At 57.7% G+C, this 19,738-nt stretch overlaps 1 protein-coding gene across 1 annotated transcript; it reads right to left on the bottom strand.

Moving 5' to 3' along the window:
* Window positions 1-4,875: 4,875 nt before the first annotated feature.
* LOC127033544 (steroid 21-hydroxylase-like) lies at window positions 4,876-11,016 on the bottom strand. Its single transcript, XM_050921483.1, has 8 exons — window positions 10,959-11,016; window positions 10,511-10,596; window positions 10,069-10,224; window positions 8,256-8,428; window positions 7,536-7,566; window positions 5,708-5,877; window positions 5,428-5,498; window positions 4,876-5,123 (listed from the first exon to the last, which is right to left on the bottom strand). The coding sequence occupies exons 1-8, from the start codon at window positions 11,014-11,016 to the stop codon at window positions 4,876-4,878; spliced, it is 993 nt and encodes a 330-aa protein (XP_050777440.1).
* Between the last annotated feature and the right edge of the window lie 8,722 nt (window positions 11,017-19,738).

The raw sequence follows: 19,738 nt of genomic DNA, 5'->3' as shown, positions 1-19,738 counted from the left end.
TCTCCGGCAGGGGACGCCTGGGTTCTCACCCGGCTCGAGGTGGGGTGGGACGCCTGGGTTCTCTCCGGGAGGGGACGTCTGGCTTCTCTCCCGGCTGGGGCGGGGGGGGGGGGCGGGACGCCTGGGTTCTCTCCGGCAGGGAACGCCTGGGTTCTCGCCCAGCTGGGGGGTCAGGACCCCTGGGTTCTCTCCTAGCGGGACGCCTGGGTTTTCGCCCGGCTCAGGTGGGGCGGGACGCCTGGGTTCTCTCCGGCAGGGAACGCCTGGGTTCTCGCCCAGCTGGGGGGTCAGGACCCCTGGGTTCTCTCCTGGCGGGACGCCTGAGTTCTCTCCCGGCTCGGTGGGGGGCAGGACACCTGGGTTCTCGCCCGGCTCGGTGGGGGGCAGGGGGGCTGGTGGGGACTGAAAGCCAGGACTCCTGGGTTGGCCCATCCCCGGGGAGGAAATTAATTGCTTCCTATCCAGCAAGTCCAAGCCAGTGAGGAAACTGAGTCACGGATTGCGCCTAGCACTATTACAGAAGTTACTGGGGCGGGCATGCTGTGGGGGGGGGTCTCTCACCCCCCTTTCCTGCCCCCCCCAGGGTGTGAACTGGTTTAACTGGAAAGGCTTCGAGTTCTCCATCCCATTCACCTAGACGAAGCTGTGGCTGCAGGAGGTGGCAGAGGCGAACGGACAGACAGGTGGATCCGAGGGAGGGAGAGCGAGTGAGCGAGCGAGAGCACAGCACTGCCGGGTGCCACCAGGGGGAGCCGTGGCGTCACGAGGACCCCTCCCCCCTAGAGACCCCTTTCCCCACAGAGCCCCCCCCAATGCTTAATTCCCTCCATACTCACCTAGCCCCTACCACGCATCCAACGAAGTGGGGATTCACCCACGAAAGCTCCTGCTCCAAAACGTCTGTTAGTCTCTAAGGTGCCACAGGATTATTTGCTGCTTTTACAGATCCAGACTAACACGGCTACCCCTCTGATACTTAGCCCCTCCCACACACCCCTGCGGGGTCCCTGCTCCCCACAGTGCAGCAGGCCCAGGCTGAAGGGAGCACCCCCATCCAGCTGGGGCAGGGGGCAGATGGAACCCAGGAATCCTGACTCCCAGCTCCTCTGGGGCTCCCCTGTCCCCTCCCTGAGCAGAGGGCCCGTGGGGAGGCAGAGGAGCAAGCGGTGACCCTACCCCCGGTGGAGCGATGGAGAGGGATGGGCCCAAAGCACCTTTATTCTGACTGAAACAGCCTGGATGGGCAAGGACGTTGTGGGGCAGAGTTAAGGAGGTTTGCCGGGAAATCTGGGGAGGGCAGAGTTAAGGGGGTTTGCAGGGGGCTGTACAGAATCTGTTGAGCGATATAGTTTATATATAAAAAAACAGCTGAGAAATGTTACCAAAAAAACCCCAGGGAGTGAGAAACTGTTGGGGCAGGGGTTAGGTGTGGGGCAGGGGAGGACGGGGGCAAGGGATAGCTGTTGGGTGGGGGAGAATGGGGTGGGGGATAGGAGTGGGGTGGGGGAGGACAGGGGCACTCCCCATGGCCTGGAGGGATGCAGGAGTGTGTGGGGGGTGGGGACTATGAGGGGCTTGGGGGTTGGTGGGGGTCCCTGTGGCACAGAGTGGATGGGGGGACAATGCGGGTTGAGGGCTCACTGGGGGTAGTGGTGGTTGGTGGGGGGTTCATGGTGGCCAGAGGGTCACTGGGGGGATGAGGGGGAGGTCACTGGGAGTTAGAGGATCACTAGGGGGTTGGAGCTGTGGGGGGGTTATGGGGTCCCCGGGGTGCAGCCTAGGACCATGGCAGTGCTGGGCCCCCTTCCCTCCCCAGCCTGGGCTGCCTCTCCCAGAGCTAGGCCAGTGACCTGCAGCAACCCCCACTCCCGGGTGCTGTGATCCCTCAGCCCCACGGGGAACCGCACACCCGGCTCGAGCCGCTCCCGACACACACAGACCCCAGTCAGTTCCCTCCCAGCCCCGGCCTTGCACCCCAGAGCCTGGGGAGGACATGCCCCAGCCCTGGGACGGAGCCGAGATCCCCGAGCAAACCCCCTGCTTGAGGGACAGGAGCAAGCAGGTTTATCAACACGGAGCAGCCCCGGCGTGTGGGGCTTGGGCAGCCGTCGGGGACTTGCAAATCCGGCTGCCTGGGGGTGGCTCAGCGCCGGTTCCAGTAACCCCCCCACCGCAGCAGCTCCTAACTCTCTGCGCCCCAACGCTGCCCACACTGGGCACGGCCAGCGGGGCTCAGCAGCTCACGGGCCCTGGGTGTGAGACGGGACAGAGACGGGGGTACAGGGTGCTGCTTTGAGGTACAGGGTGTCCCAGGAGGCTCCGCAGGGCTCCCAGGGGTGGGGGGGTTATGGGGGTGCCAGGGGCTCAGGGGGTCTCAGGAAGGGGAGCTATGTCGGCTCAGGGGGTGCCCCCGGGGCAGGAAGCAGACACGGAAGAGGGGGCTATGGGGTCTTGGGGGGCTCAGGGACCCTCAGGGCAGGAAGTGGATGTGGGAGGGCACTGGGGGACACTATGGGGTCATGGGGGGGCTCGGGGGCCCCTGTGTCAGGAAGCTGACTGGCAGGGGGGGCTATGGGATCATTAGGGGCTCAGGGGGAATCAGGGGGGCCCCAGGGCAGGAGCGGCAGCGGAAGGGCCCTCGGGGACTAGGGGATCACAGGGGGTTCAGGGGGCCCCTGGGGCAAGAGGCAGAAGTGGAAGGGGGGGGCTATGGAGTCACAGTGGGCTCAGGGGACCCCCGAGGCAGGAAGCGGATGCAGAAGGGGGGGCTATGGGGTCACGGGGGGCTCAGGGGACCCCTAGCGCAGGAAGCGGATGCAGAAAGGGAGGCCATGGGGTCACAGGGGGCTCGGGGGGCCCCAGGTCAGGAAGCAGACATGGAAGAGGAGGCTATGGGGTCACAGGGGGCTCAGGGGACCCCCGGAGCAGGAAGTGGACGGAGAAGGGGGGGCTATGGGGTCACAGGGTGCTCGGGGGGGCCCAGGTCAGGAAGTGGACATGGAAGGGGGGGCTATGGGGTCACAGGGGGCTCAGGGGGCCCGGGGTCAGGAAGCGGATGAAGAAGGGGGGCTATGGGGTCACAGGGGGCTCAGGAGACCCGCGGGGTAGGAAGTGGACATGGAAGGGGGTCTATGGGATCACGGGGGGCTCGGGGAACCCCCAGGGCAGGAAGCGGATGTGGAAGGGGGAGCTATGGGGTATGGAGGGCACAGGGGGGCCCCAGGGCAGGAAGCAGATGCAGAAGGGGGGGCTATGGGGTCACGGGGGGCTCAGGGGACCCCCGGGGCAGGAAGCAGATGCAGAAAGGGAGGCCATGGAGTCACAGGGGGTTCGGGGGGCCCCAGGTCAGGAAGCGGACATGGAAGGGGGGGCTTTGGGGTCATGGGGGGCTCAGGGGACCCCGGGTCAGGAAGTGGATGCAGAAGGGGGGGCTATGGGGTGACGGGGGGCTCAGGAGACCCACGGGGTAGGAAGTGGACATGGAAGAGTGTCTATGGGGTCACGGGGGGCTCGGGGGACCCCCAGGGCAGGAAGCGGCTGCAGAAGGGCCCTCGGGGATTACAGAGGGTTCAGGGGGCCCCTGGGGCAGGAAGCAGAAGTGGAAGGGGGGGCTATGGAGTCACAGTGGGTTCAGGGGACCCCCGAGGCTGGAAGCGAATGCAGAATGGGGGGCTATGGGATCACGGGGGGCTCAGGGGACCCCTGGGGCAGGAAGCGGATGCAGAAAGGGAGGCCATGGGGTCACAGGGGGCTCGGGGGGCCCAGGTCAGGAAGTGGACATGGAAGGGGGGGCTATGGGGTCACAGGGTGCTCGGGGGGCCCCAGGTCAGGAAGTGGACATTGAAGGGGGGGCTATGGGGTCACAGGGGGGCTCAGGGGGCCCTGGGTCAGGAAGCGGATGTAGAAGGGGGGGCTATGGGGTGACAGGGGGCTCAGGAGACCCGCGGGGTAGGAAGTGGACATGGAAGGGTGTCTATGGGGTCACAGGGGGCTCGGGGGACCCCCAGGGCAGGAAGCCGATGCGGAAGGGGGAGCTATGGGATATGAAGGGCACAGGGGGGCCCGGGGCTGGAAGCAGTTGCAGAAGGGGAGGCTATGGAGTCACAGTGGGCTCAGGGACCCCCAGGGCAGGAAGCAGATGCGGAAGGGGGGGCTATAGGGTCACGGGGGGCTCAGGGGACGCCCGGGGCAGGAAGCGGATGCAGAAAGGGAGGCCATGGAGTCACAGGGGGATTGGGGGGCCCCAGGTAAGGAAGCGGACATGGAAGGGGGGGCTATGGGGTCACAGGGGGCTCAGGGGACCCACGGGTCAGGAAGTGGACACAGAATGGGGGCTATGGGGTCACAGGGGGCTCGGGGGGCCCCAGGTCAGGAAGTGGACATGGAAGGGGACTATGGGGTCACGGGAGGCTCAGGGGACCCCGGGTCAGGAAGCGGATGCAGAAGGGGGAGCTATGGGGTATGGAGGGCACAGGGGGGCCCTGGGGCAGGAAGCAGATGCGGAAGGGGGGGCTATGGGATATGGAGGGCACAGGGGGGCCCCAGGGCAGGAAGCAGATGCGGAAGAGGGGGCTATGGGGATATGGAGGGCACAGGGGGGCCCTGGGGCAGGAAGCAGATGCGGAAGGGGGGGCTATGGGGATATGGAGGGCACAGGGGGCCCTGGGGCAGGTAGCAGATGCGGAATGGGGGGGCTATGGGGTATGGAGGGCACAGGGGGGCCCCGGGGCAGGAAGCAGATGCGGAATGGGGGGGCTATGGGGTATGGAGGGCACAGGGGGGCCCTGGGGCAGGAAGCAGATGCGGAAGGGGGGGGCTATGGGATATGGAGGGCACAGGGGGCCCTGGGGCAGGTAGCAGATGCGGAAGGGGGGGCTATGGGTGTCCCAGGGGGTTCGGGGACCCCCGGGGCAGGAAGCGGATGTGGAACGGGGGGCACCGCACCATGGTGCCGAACACGCCCCGCAGGGCCGGGAGGGCACCGGGCGCAGGCGGCTCCAGCCGGAACTCGTGCAGGACGTGCCCGAGGAAGACGAAGATCTCGACCCGGGCCAGGGTCTCCCCCAGGCAGGCCCGGGCCCCACAGCTGAAGGGCAGCAGGTTGTGCTGGGCCAGGAACCGCTCTGCGGGATTGGAGAGAGGCGTCAGCCGGGACCCAGGCATCCGGGCAGGGAGCCCCCCACTCCCATGAGAGAGTCGGAGCCCCAGGTTGAGGGGGAGGTCAGCCCCCAGCCCCCCATGAGTACCGGGGTCTCAGGCATCCAGGAGGGGAGTATCAGCCCCCAGCCCCCCATGAGAACCGGGGATCCAGGCATCCAGGAGGGGGGGTATCAGCCCCCCGTTCCCCATGAGATCTCGGGACCCAGGCGTCCGGGGAGGCTCAGCCCCCAGCCCCGTGGCGGGGGAGGGGCCTGGAGGGGGCAGGACCCGAGTGGTGGTGGGCGGCAAAGAGGTTGGGGATCACGGTGGTTCCCTCGGGGATGGTGAAGCCTGAGAGGCTGCAGAGATGGGGGGGTCAGATGGAGGAGGGGCGGGTACCTGTTGTCCCTCATGGTGCTATGGGGCAGGCCGTGGGGCAGGGCGGGGGAGAGGTACCTGGTTTCCCGCGTGGTGCTCTGGGGCAGGCTGTGGGGCAGGGCGGGGGGGGTAACCTGGTGTCCCGCGTGGTGCTGTGGGGCAGGCCGTGGGGCGGGGCGGGGAGGGTAACCTCGTGTCCCACGTGGTGCTATGGGGCAGGGCGAGGGGCACCACAGGGCGCAGACGCATCATCTCGGAGATGGTGGCGCTGAGCAGGGGCAGCCGATCCCGGTCCCCATAGCTGAGGGGGCGCTTGGGGCCCATCACCCATTGCAGCTCCGTGTGGATCCTGTCCCGGACCTGTGGGGGGACCCCATGGACACTGACCCCCATGGAGACTGATGCCCCTCCCCCCATTCTTATCAGGGATTGCCCAGTGCTTTATTGGGGGGGGCAGGATCATCCTGCCTGCTGTACAAATGGGGAAACTGAGGCAAGGAGAGACAGGACTTGACCAAGGTCACCCACAGAGACCCCCCCAAAACTCTCCCCAAGACACCAGCCCGCCAAGCACTGAGTGCCCTTGCCCACCCCCAACGAGCAGCGCAGTGATGGGGCAGGAGGCGATTGGAGCAGGTGGTGGGGAGGTTGGGGGTACATGGAGGTTTGGGGTGTGACGGTGCTGCCCGTGGGAGCCAGCTGAGGTCACTCAATCAGGGTGAACTGCAAACAAAATGGGGCAGACAAACCCCAAACGCTGGTGGTTATTCCACTACTTAGATTTACCAACCAGCACAGAACAGCTTCTATAGTACCTCACTGGTTACTTAGAAGTCCAAACCAAGCAGTTCCCTTACAGTGCCCAGCCTCAGGCCTCCTCCAGACACACCTGTCAGATGTGATGATGATTCCTGAATAATCTTACTTCATCATATACAAGAAAAGGTTCTTCCAATCTCAAAGGATCAGCCACATACCCAGGTCCAATTACAACTTAGATCTTACCCACAATACACGCTACAGCCAATTCTTATTAACTAAGCTAAAATGTATTAAGAGAAAAGAGTGCTGGTTAAAAGATCAATCTACAGACAGACTTGAATTCAGTTCTTGAGGTTCAGATACATAGCAGAGGTGAGCTTGGAGTTGCCAAAAATCCTTTTAGAAATAGTCCACAGGTTATAATCCAATGTCCATATTCAGGGTGGCTCCAGTCAATCACTGGAGATCTCAATCCTTGTGGCTTAAGGTTTCCCCCTCTTGAAATCCAAAGCAGAACTGAGATGTAGAAGGACCACGTCCCAGGGTTTTTATACATTTCCAGCAGCCTTTCAGCCCGAGAAAACAATAGGCTTAACTCCTTCTCCAAAATCTCCTGGCAATTAGCACAGGGGAATTTAGGCATTAAACAGTTCAGATACAGGTTACCACAACCTTCAAAGAGACACAGAGACAATAATACTATTTCCCTCAAGTATCATCATAAATGTTAATATTCCTTTTTTGATCTTTGAATTAAAACTATAGCAATAGACAAGACTTGTTTGCTTACATCACAAGCCCTGAGCACACACCTTCCCTTCTACCCCTAACAATGCAGACTGCATTTCAAAGCTCTGTTCATGTACAGATCTTCCTAACCAGTCCTTAAGGTTCACCCATGGGTCAGGTCAGTGGGTGAGGTGAGGTAATTAACACTTTCTCGCCCGTCACCTTTCTGTGAGATATTAGATCACACTCATAACGTCACACGGGGCTCAGCTGGGGGTGGCGCAGCAGGAAGGCCATGGCCCAGGTGAGCAGGGCACCTATGGGGAGGTTCGGGGAGGTTTGGGGGCACAGGGGAAGTTTGGGGGTACTGGGAGGTTTCGGGCTTTGGGGTTCAGCTGGGGGTGGTGCAGCAGGAAGGCCACGGCCCAGGTGAGCAGGGCGGCCGTGGGGAGATTTGAAGGTACAGGGGGTTTGGGGGCACAGGGCAGGTTTGGGGGTACAGGGAGGTTTGGGGGTTTGGGGCTCACCTGGGGGTGGTGCAGCAGGAAGGCCACAGCCGAGGTGAGCAGGGCAGCTGTGGGAAGGTTTTGGGGCACAGGGGAGGTTTGGGGGTACAGGAGGTTTCAGGGTTCGGGGCTCAACTGGGGGTGGTGCAGCAGGAAGACCATGGCCCAGGTGAGCAGGACGGCCGTGGGAAGGTTTGGGGACACAGGGAGGTGTGGGGGTTCGGGGCTCAGCTGCAGGTGGTGCAGCAGGAAGGCCATGGCCCAGATGAGCAGGGCGGCTGTGGGGAGGTTTGGAGGTACAGGGGGTTTGGGGGCACAGGGCAGGTTTGGGGGTACAGGGAGGTACAGGGGGTTCGGGGCTCACCTGGGGGTGGCACAGCAGGAAGGCCATGGCCCAGGTGAGCAGGGCAGCCGTGGGGAGGTTTGGAGGTACAGGGGGTTTGGGAACACAGGGCAGGTTTGCGGGTATGGAGAGGTTTGGGGGTTTGGGGCTCACCTGGGGGTGGCGCAGCAGGAAGGCCACGGCCGAGGTGAGCAGGGCGGCCATGGGAACGTTTGGGGGCACAAGGCAGGTTTGGGGGTACAGGAAGGTTTCGGGGTTCGGGGCTCAGCTGGAGGTAGTGCAGCAGGAAGGCCATGGCCCAGGTGAACAGGGCACCTATGGGAAGGTTCGGGGAGGTTTGGGGGCACATGGGAAGTTTGGGCGTACAGGGAGGTTTGGGGGCACGGGTTTGGGGCTCACAGATGAGCAGGGCGGCCATGGTCTCGGTACCCCCGCTGAAGAGGTCCACGAGCGCCATGTAAACGTGCTCCGGGGTGAGGCCCCCCTCGTCCGCGGAGTCCCCCCCGGCCCCTCGCCGCTCCCCCAGCATGTGATCCACCATGTCCCAGGGGCACTCAGGGAGCAGCGACTCCTGGGGGGATGTGGGGGTGAGGGGAGATAATGGGGACCCCCAAAGTCGGCACCGGGAACCCTCCACCCCCACCCCAGAGACCCCCAAACCCGACCCCAGAGCACCACCACCCTGTACCCCCCCAGAGACCCCCTCAACTCCATCACTGGGGATGCTTCCCCCCTGCCCCAGAGACCCCCAAACCCAACACCGGGGACCCTCCACTCCCACCTGAGCACCCCCACCCTGTACCCCACCCTTTCCCCAGAGACCCTCCAAACCCCAACTCCCACCCCCCAGAGACCCCCACCCCAGCCCCCAAACCCCTCACCAGGGACCCTAACATCGCATACCTCAGAGACCCTCACCCCGTACCCTGCCCCCAGGGACACCCCTCAACCCCGAGAACTCCCAGCCCCGCCCAGCGGCTCCATCCCCGGGGAGCCGCCCCCCCCCAGTCCCCACCTGGTGCTGCTGGATCTGGGCCCGGACGAAGGCGTCTCAGAACCGAACCTCCTGCAGGAGCCGCCGCAGGGGAATACCTGGGGGGGACCCCGAGATTGAGACTGCAGCGCCCGCTGCTGGCCCCCCACAGAGACACCCCCTCCCCGCCCCACCCCTGCCCCACAGCGCCCCCTGCAGCTCCCCCGCCGCCTGCTGGCCCCCCACAGCGACATCCCCTCCCCGCCTCCGCCCCACAGCGCCCCCTGCAGCTCCCCCGCCCCCTCCTGGCCCCCCACAGCGACACCCCCTCCCCGCCCCACCCGTGCCCCACAGCGTCCCCTGCAGCTCCCCTGCCGCCTGCTGCCCCCCACAGCGACACCTTCTCCCCACCCCACAGCGCCCCTTGCAGCTCCCCCGCCCTCTGCTGGCCCCCCACAGCGACACCCCCGCCCCACAGCGCCTCCTGCAGCTCCTCCGCCTCCTGCTGGCCCCCCACAGCGACACCCCCTCCCCCCCCACTCCCGACCTCTAGAATGAAGCAGGTCCCTATGGGGAGTGGTATTTCCCTGGGGTTAGGGGGTCCCTGGGGGGTCCCCGGAGGTGAAGGGGGGTTCCTGGGGGGGTTCCTGAGAAGAAGGGGGTCCCTATGGGGTGTGAGGGTTCCCTGGGGGGTCCCTGGGGGTGAAGAGGTGTCCCTGGGGGCAAAGGGGGGTTCCTGAGGGATCCCTGGGATGAAGCGGGTCCCTATGGGGTGTGGGAGTTCCCTGGGGGGTCCCTGGGGATAAAAGGGGGAGTTCCTGGGGGCGGATCCCGCGGGTCCCTAGGATGAAGTGGGTCCCTATGGGGGGTGGTATTTCCCTGGGCTTAGGGGGTCACGGGGGGGGGTTCCCGGAGGTGAAGAGAAGTTCCTGGGGGTCCCCGGAGGTGAAGGGAGGGTTCCTGGGAAGAAGGGGGTCCCTATGGGGTGAGGGAGTTCCCTGGGGTTAGGGGGTCCATGGGGGCAAAGGGGGGTTCCTGGGGGGATCCCTGGGATGAAGCTGGTCCCTATGGGGGGTGGTATTTCCCTGGGGTTAGGGGGTTCCTGGGGGGGTCCCCGGAGGTGAAAGGGGGTTCCTGAGGGGAATCCCGGGGGTCTCTAGGATGAAGCGGATCCCTATCGGGGGTGATATTTCCCTGGGCTTAGGGGGTCACTAGGGGGGTCGAAGCAAAGCCCTCACCTGGCAGAGCATGGCCACCTGGGACCCCAGAACCGGGTCCAGCTGCAGGCGCTGGGCGCAGACCAGGGCCGAGTGAGCTGCTTTGCGCTGCAGCTGCCAGCTGGGGGTGAAGTTGCCCAGGGATAGATCGTGGCCCCCCCAGGGAGATGAGCTCCGCTGCAGGCGGGGGGAAGGGGAGGGATAGTGACCAGGCGGGGAGAGACTCCCACCCCCACCCAAGCCCCTGGGACCTGCCCCCTTCCCGTTCCAGCGTTAACTCTGAACCCTACTGATGGCAGAGCTCAGGGGAGTCGGAGCTCAGAGAGCTGGAGGAGGGGCTGACCCCTCTAATACCTTCATGAACAGCCCCCCCAAACCCTCTGGCAACACATCCCTCACCCACCCCCAGCCCCCCCAAACCAGCCCTAACCCCCATCTCAGACCCCAGCCCCCCATTACCAACAAAGCTGGGGGGGCGCCCGGTTAAATCGGACCATTTCTGGGTCAGCACCTGGCGGATGGACTCCACACTGTTCAGCATCACCATGTCTGGGGGCACACGTGGGGGGGGTTAATGGGGGGACCCAGGAGGGGAGGGAACCCCGTCTGGGACAGAGCAGGGAGGGGGTAAGCCCAGGGGTGAAGGGGAGAAGGAAGGGGGCCTGGTGGGGGAGGGGCCAGGCACAGGGGGGACAGGAAGAGGGCCCGGCGGGGGAGGGGCCAGGCACAGAGGGGCAGGAAGGGGGGCCCTGGGGGTCTGGCAGTGGGGTCCCAGCCCCTCTCACACTTGGCTCTAGCAGCTGCAGGGCCAGCTCTGGGTGCAGTATGTGGGGCAGTCCCCCCCACCAGGGGAAGGGCCAAGGGGCCGGGCAAGACGCTCAAGCCATCCCCCCCATGAGCTCCCCACCCACCTCCCAACATGGCCACGGCCAGCAGCACCAGGAGCAGGAGCAGAGCCGCCAACAGCATCGCTGGGGCGTGGGGGCGCCTGCGGGATATAAAGCCCCCAAGGCCTTGGAGAGACAGGTGTGACGCAGGTTGCCCCTCACTCCCGACTCCCAGCCCCCTGCTCCACTGGTGCCCCTCACTCCCGACCCGCAGCCCCCTGCTCCGCCGGTGCCCCTCACTCCCGACCCGCAGCCCCCCCCCAGCGCCACCGGTGTCCCTCACTCCCGACCCGCAGCCCCTTGCTCCGCCGGTGCCCCTCACTCCTGACCCGCAGCCCCTTGCTCCGCTGGTGCCCCTCACTCCTGACCCGCAGCCCCCTGCTCCGCCGGTGCCCCTCACTCCCGACCCGCAGCCCCCCCCCAGCGCCACCAGTGTCCCTCACTCCCGACCCGCAGCCCCCCCCAAGCGCCACCGGTTCCCCTCACTCCCGACCCGCAGCCGCTTGCTCCACCGGTGCCCCTTACTCCCGACCCACAGCCCCCTCCCCAGCGCCACCGGTGCCCCTCACTCCTGACCTGCAGCCCCCCTCCCAGCTCCACCAGTGTCCCTCACTCCCGAATCGCAGCCCCCATGCTCCGCTGGCGCCTCTCACTCCCGGCCCGCAGCCCCCTGCTCCGCCAGTGCCCCTCACTCCCGAGCTGCAGCCCCCTTGGTCCCGCCCCTTCTCTCTGCCAGCGCCCCTCACTCCCAACCTGCGGCCCCCAGCCTGGCCAGTGCCCCTCATTCCCGACTAGCAGCCCCCTGGGTTCCCCCCCACGAGGTCTGCTGGTGCCCCTCACTCCTGACCCACAGCCCACTGCTAGCCCAGCCTTGAGGCTCAGAGTGACTTCTGGGTAATTATTTTGGTTTCATTAACCTGAGGTCAGAGCCCTGCAGTGGATCCGGGGGTCCCTGGCACTTTGCTGCAGGGGGCATTGGATGGGCAGAAACCAGCCTCTGGGAATCTCTTGCTGGTTTGTCGGTTAACGATTGGCACCTGATGGCCAGCACAGCCGGGATTCGAACCAGAGTCCCAGGGCGTTTATATAGTGCAAGCAACACCTGATTTATTCTGGATCGGCTCACGTCTAGGACCTGGTCCCTGCCACAGCTGGGTGGCAGCTGGGGGCTCGCTGAGGCAGGATTGACAGGATAAACATGCAAGAAGCAATTTGGGGGGAAGTATTGGGGGGCAGGATGGGATTAAACAAACACCCCCCCGGCCTGGGGTCCTTCTTCACAGCCCATCAACACCTGTTCAGTGTCACCGTTCAGCAGCCCCCTGCCCCACCCCAGAGCCAGCCGCGTCCTGGCACCAGGCGAGGGGGAGCCGTGTAACCAGGTCCCCCAACCCCAGTCTTGCAGAGTATAACGTGAGCTAATGGCTGTAAATTGAAGCCAGACAAATTCAGACTGAAAAGAAGGCATCAGTTTTTGACTGAGGGTAATTAACCACTCAAACCATTTACCAACGGTTGTAGTGGATTATCCATCACTGAACATTTTAAAATCAAGATTGGATGTTTTTCTGAAAAATATGCTCTAGAGATTATTTTGGGGAAGTTCTATGGGTTGTGTTACACTGGGAGTCTGATTAGATGATCACAATTGTCCCTTCTGGCCTACAGGTCATTGACTGACAGGGCAATGGGGAGGGAAGACATCCTCCCTCTCCGAAGCGCTAGAGAGGGCCTACCATGCTGTTACCTTCCCCTGCTAGATTATTCTTATTATTATTTGTACAGTGATGGCTTCTGGAGACCCCAGTCAGGAGAAAGGCCCCATTGTGCTAGTAGTTGTACAAACACATAGCTTGACACCCTTCCCCCATGAGGTAAGAATCTATGAGGCAAGAAGCAAGGATAACAAAAGAACAGGGGCTCGGGAGAGGGTTAACAGAATAAGATCATGCAGTTCCATAGGTGAGCTATGTGTGCAGTTTGATGGGGCTGTATCATTTCCAAGTTTTTTTTTTATTAATAATTCAATAAACTCTGCTAGCTCTAATTGCCCTCTAGTGTAACCATTACTAGTTGGTCAGTGTTTGATAGGAATCTCAGTGGAGGCGGAGAAAAAGGCCTCTCAGGTTGCCTACTGACAGTGCCAGGAGAAAGAAGGTACAGCAGGCTCTCCCTGCAATTGTCAGAGGGGGTAGCAGGCTGCTATAGCTCATGACCAAGAAAGCAAGATCACATAGGAGGAGCCATTGCCTCTTGGGGAAAGGAGTTTTGTGGGGAGGAGGGTTGCAGGACCTTCCAAGGATGGGATTGTTCACATGATTATCCAAGCTACAAAAAGGAAAGCTGGACTCAGACCCTTTTGTGAAGTTTTCCCCCTCACTCTCTGTGAGGTTTGTTCAACTTTCTACACCGAGAATCCTACTTTATATGCACACTTCCTAAGGATGGTGACTGAAGGTTGTTGCTCCCTTAGTGTAACTACCAGAAGTTAATCAGTCCTGACTAGAGAAATGAATCCTTTCTAGAGCTGTGGCAGCAAAGAGTGGGTGGTTGACTCTGAATCTGAAACTAAAAATAAACTCTGCTCCAGAGATTTCAGAAAGCCCATCCTTTTTTCTTAGAAGCATAGAATCACAGAAGATTATGGTTGGAGGAGACCTCAGGAGGTTATCTAGTCCAACCCCCTGCTCAAAGCAGGAACATCCTCAGCTAAATCTTCTCATCATCTTATACTTGGGTTTTGAATGTGAGCTCTTGTATCTATGGAGAAAATTCTGAAAAATAATTTTTTTTTTGCAAAAAGTGCCTGTTTTCCATGGATTTTTTTTGGTCAAAAAAAAGAATACCTGAACACCAAAATATTTCAGTTTGAATATGCTACCATGGTACCTCATGGGAGTGGTAGTTTGGTTTCCTCATGTCTCCATTCTCCTCTATGGGCTGTGCTCCTCAGCTGAACTATATCTTCCATTCTGCACCATAGCCAGGGACTCAGGTTATATATTGCCTCTGCTCAACAAGAGGAGAGACTGTGGTGCATTATGAGAGATGTAGTCCAGTCCTGAAGCCTAGCCTATTCAGATGGAAGCAGGAGGTACCACCACAGCATTTCTGAATCAAAATACTTTGATTTCCCCCCACCCCTCAAAAAGGAGACATTTCCACAGAAATCACTTCCATTTTCTATCTAGGCCTAATATTCATGTAAAAAAGGGCTAAACAATAAAGTAGACATGCAACATCTTCTGCTACTGCAAGGACAGGTATCAAGTGACTAGTGTAACTAGGGTGACCAGGTGTCCTGAACACCCTGTTGAAAAGGGATCCTGGCGGCTCCAGTCAGCACCACTGACGGGGCCGTTGACTGTCCGGTTGACTGTCCAGTAGCAGGCTCCCTGCTAGCATCTATGCTGTGCGGCTCCCAGGAAGCAGCCGGCATGTCCCCGCTCCAGCTCCTAGGCACAGAGTCAGCTAGGGGGCTCTGCACACTGCCCCCACCGCAAGCGCCACCCCCAGAGCTCCCATTGGCTGGGAACTGCAGCCAATGGGAGCTGTGCGAGCAGCACCTGTGGATGGGGCAGCGTGCAGAGCTGCCTGGCCCTGCCTCCATGTAGGAGCCAGAGGAGTGACATGGAAAGCGCCATCTGGAGCCTGCACCTCTGAGGCCCCTGGCACCCCAACCCCCAGCCACAGCCCTAATCTCCCTCCCACTCTCCGAACCCCTCCATCCCAGCCTGGAACCCTCCTTTACCCCACACCCCTCATTCCTAGCCCCACATCAGAGCCTGCACCCCTACCCAGCGCCCTCACACCACTGCATCCCAACCCCTGCCCCAGCCCAGAGACCTCTCCTGCACCCTGAACCCCTCATTTCTGGCCCCACCCCAAAACCCACACCCTCAGCCCAGAGCCTGTACCTCCTCCCACACCCCAACTCCCTGCCTCAGCCTGGAGCTCCACCCCCAGCCCACAGCCCCCTCCTCATCCCTGGCCTCATCCCAGAGCCCACACCCCCTCTCGCATCCCAGCCCACTGCTTCAACCTGGAGCCCATTCCTGCACTCTGAACTCCTCATTTCTGGCCCCACCCCAGAGCCTGCACCCCCAGCCCCCTGAGCCAGCCCGGTGAAAATGAGCGAGTGAGTGAGGGGGGATGGAGTGAGTGGGGCCTAGGAGAAGGGGTGGGGCAGGGGCGGGGTCTCAGAGGAGAGGTGGGACAGGGGGCAGGGCAAGGATGTTCAGGTTTGTGTGAGTAGAAAGCTGGCAACCCTAATTGTAGCTGTGACTATGCAAATAATATCACGTAGAGTTAATCTGCTAATACTTGTGTTAAGCATGCCCAACAGAGGCCTGGGCAGAGTCAAGCTGAGATGACAGCTCATGTAGTTCATAGAAGTGATGTGCCCCTCTCTGACCAATCTACCTCCTGAGTGATAACTGAATGTTACAACTACTGTAAAGGGGCATTTGAGTCCAGTGCACAAACTCCATTATAAGCCTAGATATACAGTACTAACACCTCTTCTGAGTCACACCATTTTACGCTGGAGTATGTGACGTTATTGATATAAACTGGGACCACATAGAACATGGTTTGCAACCAAGGTCCTGTAGTGGCACCAAATCTTATGTAAAGGGGGTCATATAAGGTGTCTAAGACCAGGTTATGGGTTACTGGTTATGATTATGCTGTCTGTATGTCTGTATTATTATAGTTGAAGTTATAAGCATTGGCTCTATACTGTCTGTATTTCAAATTGGTGCTGCAGTTCTGGGAAACACCCCAGACAAGTTGGTGTTAGTTCTGCTTAGCCTGCTTGATGGCCCATTAAGGACCATCAGCTACACAAATGACCCATTGAGAGGAGGCAGATACACCTTGTAACTCAGCAAAGTATGCAGGGACTTGCCCATGTGACTCCAAACTCCATTTTGCTGTAACTTTCCACAGTAACAAAGACGTGTTCTTACACCTGGAAAAGCCTATAAAAGGCTGATGCCTTATCTCCATCTTGTCTTCAATCCTGCTTCCTACCTCTGGAGGGACTTTGCTACAAACTGAAGCTCTACACAAGGGACTGATGACCCATCCCAGCGGGGGATGTTCTCCAGAGACTTGATTTGAACCTGCAGTTTACTCCATCACTGCTACAAGCCTGAACCAAGAACTTTGCCATCACTGTATGTAATTGATTACATTTAACCAATTCTAGCTCTCATCTCTATCTTTTTCCTTTTATGAATGAACCTTTAGATTTTAGATTCTAAAGGATTGGCAACAGCGTGATTTGTGGGTAAGATCTGATGTGTATATTGACCTGGGTCTGGGGCTTGTTCCTTTGGAATCAAGAGAACCTTTTTCTTTTATTGGGGTGTTGGTTTTCATAACCATTCATCCCCAGGATGGGTGGCACTGGTGGTGATACTGGGAGACTGGAGTGTCTAAGAAAATTGCTTGTGTGACTTGTGGTTAGCCAGTGGGGTGAAACCAAAGTCATTTTTGTCTGGTTGGTTTGGTTTGCCTTAGAGGTGGAAAAACCCCAGCCTAGGGCTGTAACTGCCCTGTTTGAGCAATTGGTCCTGAATTGGCACTCTCAGTTGGGCCCCGCCAGAACCACATCGTCACAGAGTCATTCAAATTCTTTATGTAAAAGCATAATAAAGATCTGCTGTCAGATGTTACCACATGAAGGTGAAAACTGCACTGGGACCAATGCCCACCAGGAGAATTCAATGTAGGTGGCATTTCTTCCACTTGGGGCTCTATGGGAATTCTGCTAGCTAGTGGAGGCAGCTGAGGAGATGTGCTGATTCACAGCATCTCTCCATCCCCATATGCTTTGGCAATACGCCTTCCCTGGCCTGCAGGGTACATTTTTTGGTTGGTGGCTGAGGGGTTCTGGTGCTATGTGCTGCTGCATTCCTACTCCCGTGATTTGACTTTCCATTACAGGGGCCTATGCCCGGATTATGTTGGTGGAAGCTGGCACAGGCCCTAGAAGAAGTTCCCAGAGAAGACTGTTGAAGCCTAAGGCATAAATTAGTACAAAACGGAGCTAGATTTGTTTCCTTAGAAAAATGGGATTAAGGGTTGCAATTATGCACGGGAAAAAGCCACCTAGACAAGAAGGTACAATGACAATAGGCCAATTAAAAGCATCTATGTGTTTGGAACAGTAGGCTTTTTCCTGTTCCTAAAAGTTCTATACCGTGGGCACAAGTTAGAATGCTGCAAAAGGGACCACAGTTTCTGGGTGATTGCTTATCTGTCTGAAGTTGACATATTAGTTCTATGTAAAGGACATTTTATAAAATATTTGAGAACGTTAGGAACAACCGAGAACATGAAGAGTTGAATTCATCCCTGCTTCATTCCAGTTTTAAGTCAGTAGTGCTCCAGTAATTTATCATTCAGGAGGTGTGTAACATACATCTGAGAGAGGGTGCACTGGAGGCGGGGAGAAATGGTAGTAACAGGAAAAGCAACTGAAAGGAGGATGTATGTTAGAGAGTGGGGCTTGCTGTATATTGCATCTTCCTATTATTTTCTGCCTGCTATGCCTCTCATTGCACCCCTTACTGTCTACATTACACTTATGTTGCACATCCATTGACTGCCAAGTCACTGCCAATTACTCTAATTTATCCCTTGCATCTACTTACAAATATTTTCTGGCCAGCTGACATCATCATTTATGTTATTTGGCCTAGAGACCGCCTGAGAGTTGGGTTTACTCCAGAGTGAGGGAGGGATAGATTCTCAGCTGGTGTAACTCAGCATAGCTGAGGGCTAAGGCTCTAGCCCTGAATTTGACCCTCATATCTTCCTGCATTTAATTTTGCTTTAAAAGTGGGGAAACTAATGCTTGAGTTCATGGAAATGTATCTTTTTATAAGCTATGAAATGTTTTACTATAAAAGATCAAAAATAGACACACTTAGAAATCAGGATATTTAATTTTAGAAACATAACTTTCTGCTTGAGTAACTTTGTTGCAAAGTTACATAAAGGAAGGGACTGGAAACTTGTCATTATATGCAACACCTACTAAAGCGCCTTGCAAATTGTGCTATAATAGGATTGTGTAAGAGATGAATTCGGCTGCTCTTCTAGGCAGAGCAACTCTGAAAAATATCCGTTATCAAAGTCCTCCATCTGCTGGATACAGGTTGAAATGCAACCATTGGAACCCTTAGGAACTGTCCAGCAGTGTTTAAGATCTAGAACTTCTGTTATGGTGGTGCTCAGGGTAAGCAGATTTAAAGGAAAACTGCAATTAATATAATTACAAAGAAGAAGAAAAAACTTAGAAGCACACATATATTTATATTTGACACAAACAGTAAGCCACCATCTTGCCAGTCTGCTGATTTACGCCTGGATTATGCCATTAAGAGACAGCATGTAAGAGTGCGTCCAGAGGTCCACATTGTGGTGGAAGTCTTGAGAGAATTTTTGGCCAGTTCAAACATTATCCCTTCTGGGGCACCATCTGGCTTTCTTTTGGGGGAGCCTAGTGCTAACTGTGACATAAATCTTGTGCAGTACCTGTACATCCCAGCCTTGCTGTGGCTGGCCCCAGAAGTCCCATGCTCATGCCTAATTTTAAAAATATTTATCTCAGTAGGTGGGTCTAGAGCTCCTGCACTTCTAAAATTACCACCTCACTTCATGTCTCTCTGAGCCTGTGTTCTGTCTTTGTTCATAACACACTGTAGAACCCTAATCACAAGCTAGAATTAGAATCCACCAAAGCCTAACATTGCTATTCTTGAAGTAATGTCTTCAAAGGAGTTGCATGGGTGTAAAGGAAGGTAGAATTTGGCCATGAGCTTGAAGTGAGGGAGCCTCCTGTTAACATCTATGCAGAAAATACCCATCCAGATGATAGCAGTCCTAGGCATTAGATGTCAGTATATCTGAGCACACTTCCATTTCATGTTTGAGTACAACACTGCTGCACCTCTCTGTTGTAAACTATGGCACTGTTTGCTTTCTCATCACACCCTCTTCTCCTTACCTTCTTGCGTTTGTAGTAGTGAAGGCAGCCATCATGTTTCAGCACAAACCATCTCTTCCTCCAGCCCTTCAGTATCCCTGAGTGAGTTGGCTTGTGCAAATATCCTCGACATGTTGGCCTAGGAGTGTTGAGGCAGTGGCTAATGTCTGATCCAACCAAGAGGGTCAAGATATCAGGGCCTGAAATTTTTCATTACAAAGATTTGAGAGTGGAGAAGAAATGGAAATAACAATTAAACTAAACTAAAAAGTGTATCCTCCTTCCTTGTAGAAATATAAAACAAGGAATGAACAGAAAAAAAATCTGAACTCATTTTGTACTGGAGACAGCACTGTACCTTCAGGAGCAAGTTTCCAAAGAAGCCCCTGAAGTTAGGCCTGCACATTTTCACATGTACCTCAATGAGGTTGCAAAGCCTACATTTGAGGGGAAAAGCTGGTAACTGCATATATACTTGAAGGGGACACTTCTAAGTCCAAATCCAGATTTGTGTGCAGAAATGTTAGATCACACAGAAATGTTGTGGGTGCAGCTTAGGAAGCTCCTGTGAAACTTTAGCTTTTAATCTCTTCAATATATTCCTTGGGATTCTTTCTTTGCATGTAGGGGTCCTCCTGGATGCCACAACTTCTGTCTCAACCATCTTCCAGGCTACGGAGTACTGGATATGTGCCCCATGTGCACTGTCCCTGCCCTCCCACCTGCTCCTTAATTGGCTGATGGGAATTGCTCAAAAGGGATGTTAGACTGCTAGGCTAGCTGAAAATACAATTTCATGATGAGA

The sequence above is a fragment of the Gopherus flavomarginatus genome, chromosome 13 (genome assembly GCF_025201925.1).
Source record: "Gopherus flavomarginatus isolate rGopFla2 chromosome 13, rGopFla2.mat.asm, whole genome shotgun sequence".
NCBI classification, from domain to species: Eukaryota; Metazoa; Chordata; order Testudines; family Testudinidae; genus Gopherus; species Gopherus flavomarginatus.
This window is presented reverse-complemented; position numbering and strand designations above follow the sequence as displayed.

What these genes read in the sequence shown, in the direction of transcription:
- LOC127033544 (XM_050921483.1), bottom strand. Translation starts at nt 11,016, where the DNA reads ATGCTGTTGGCGGCTCTGCTCCTGCTCCTGGTGCTGCTGGCCGTGGCC. An exon ending in GGCCGTGGCCATGTTGGGAG is followed by an intron (nt 10,597 to 10,958) that starts GTGGGTGGGGAG and finishes GTGTGCCCCCAG; the next exon opens with ACATGGTGATGCTGAACAGT. An exon ending in TCCTGCTGCACCACCCCCAG is followed by an intron (nt 5,878 to 7,535) that starts GTGAGCCCCAAA and finishes GTCCCCCCACAG; the next exon opens with GTCCGGGACAGGATCCACAC.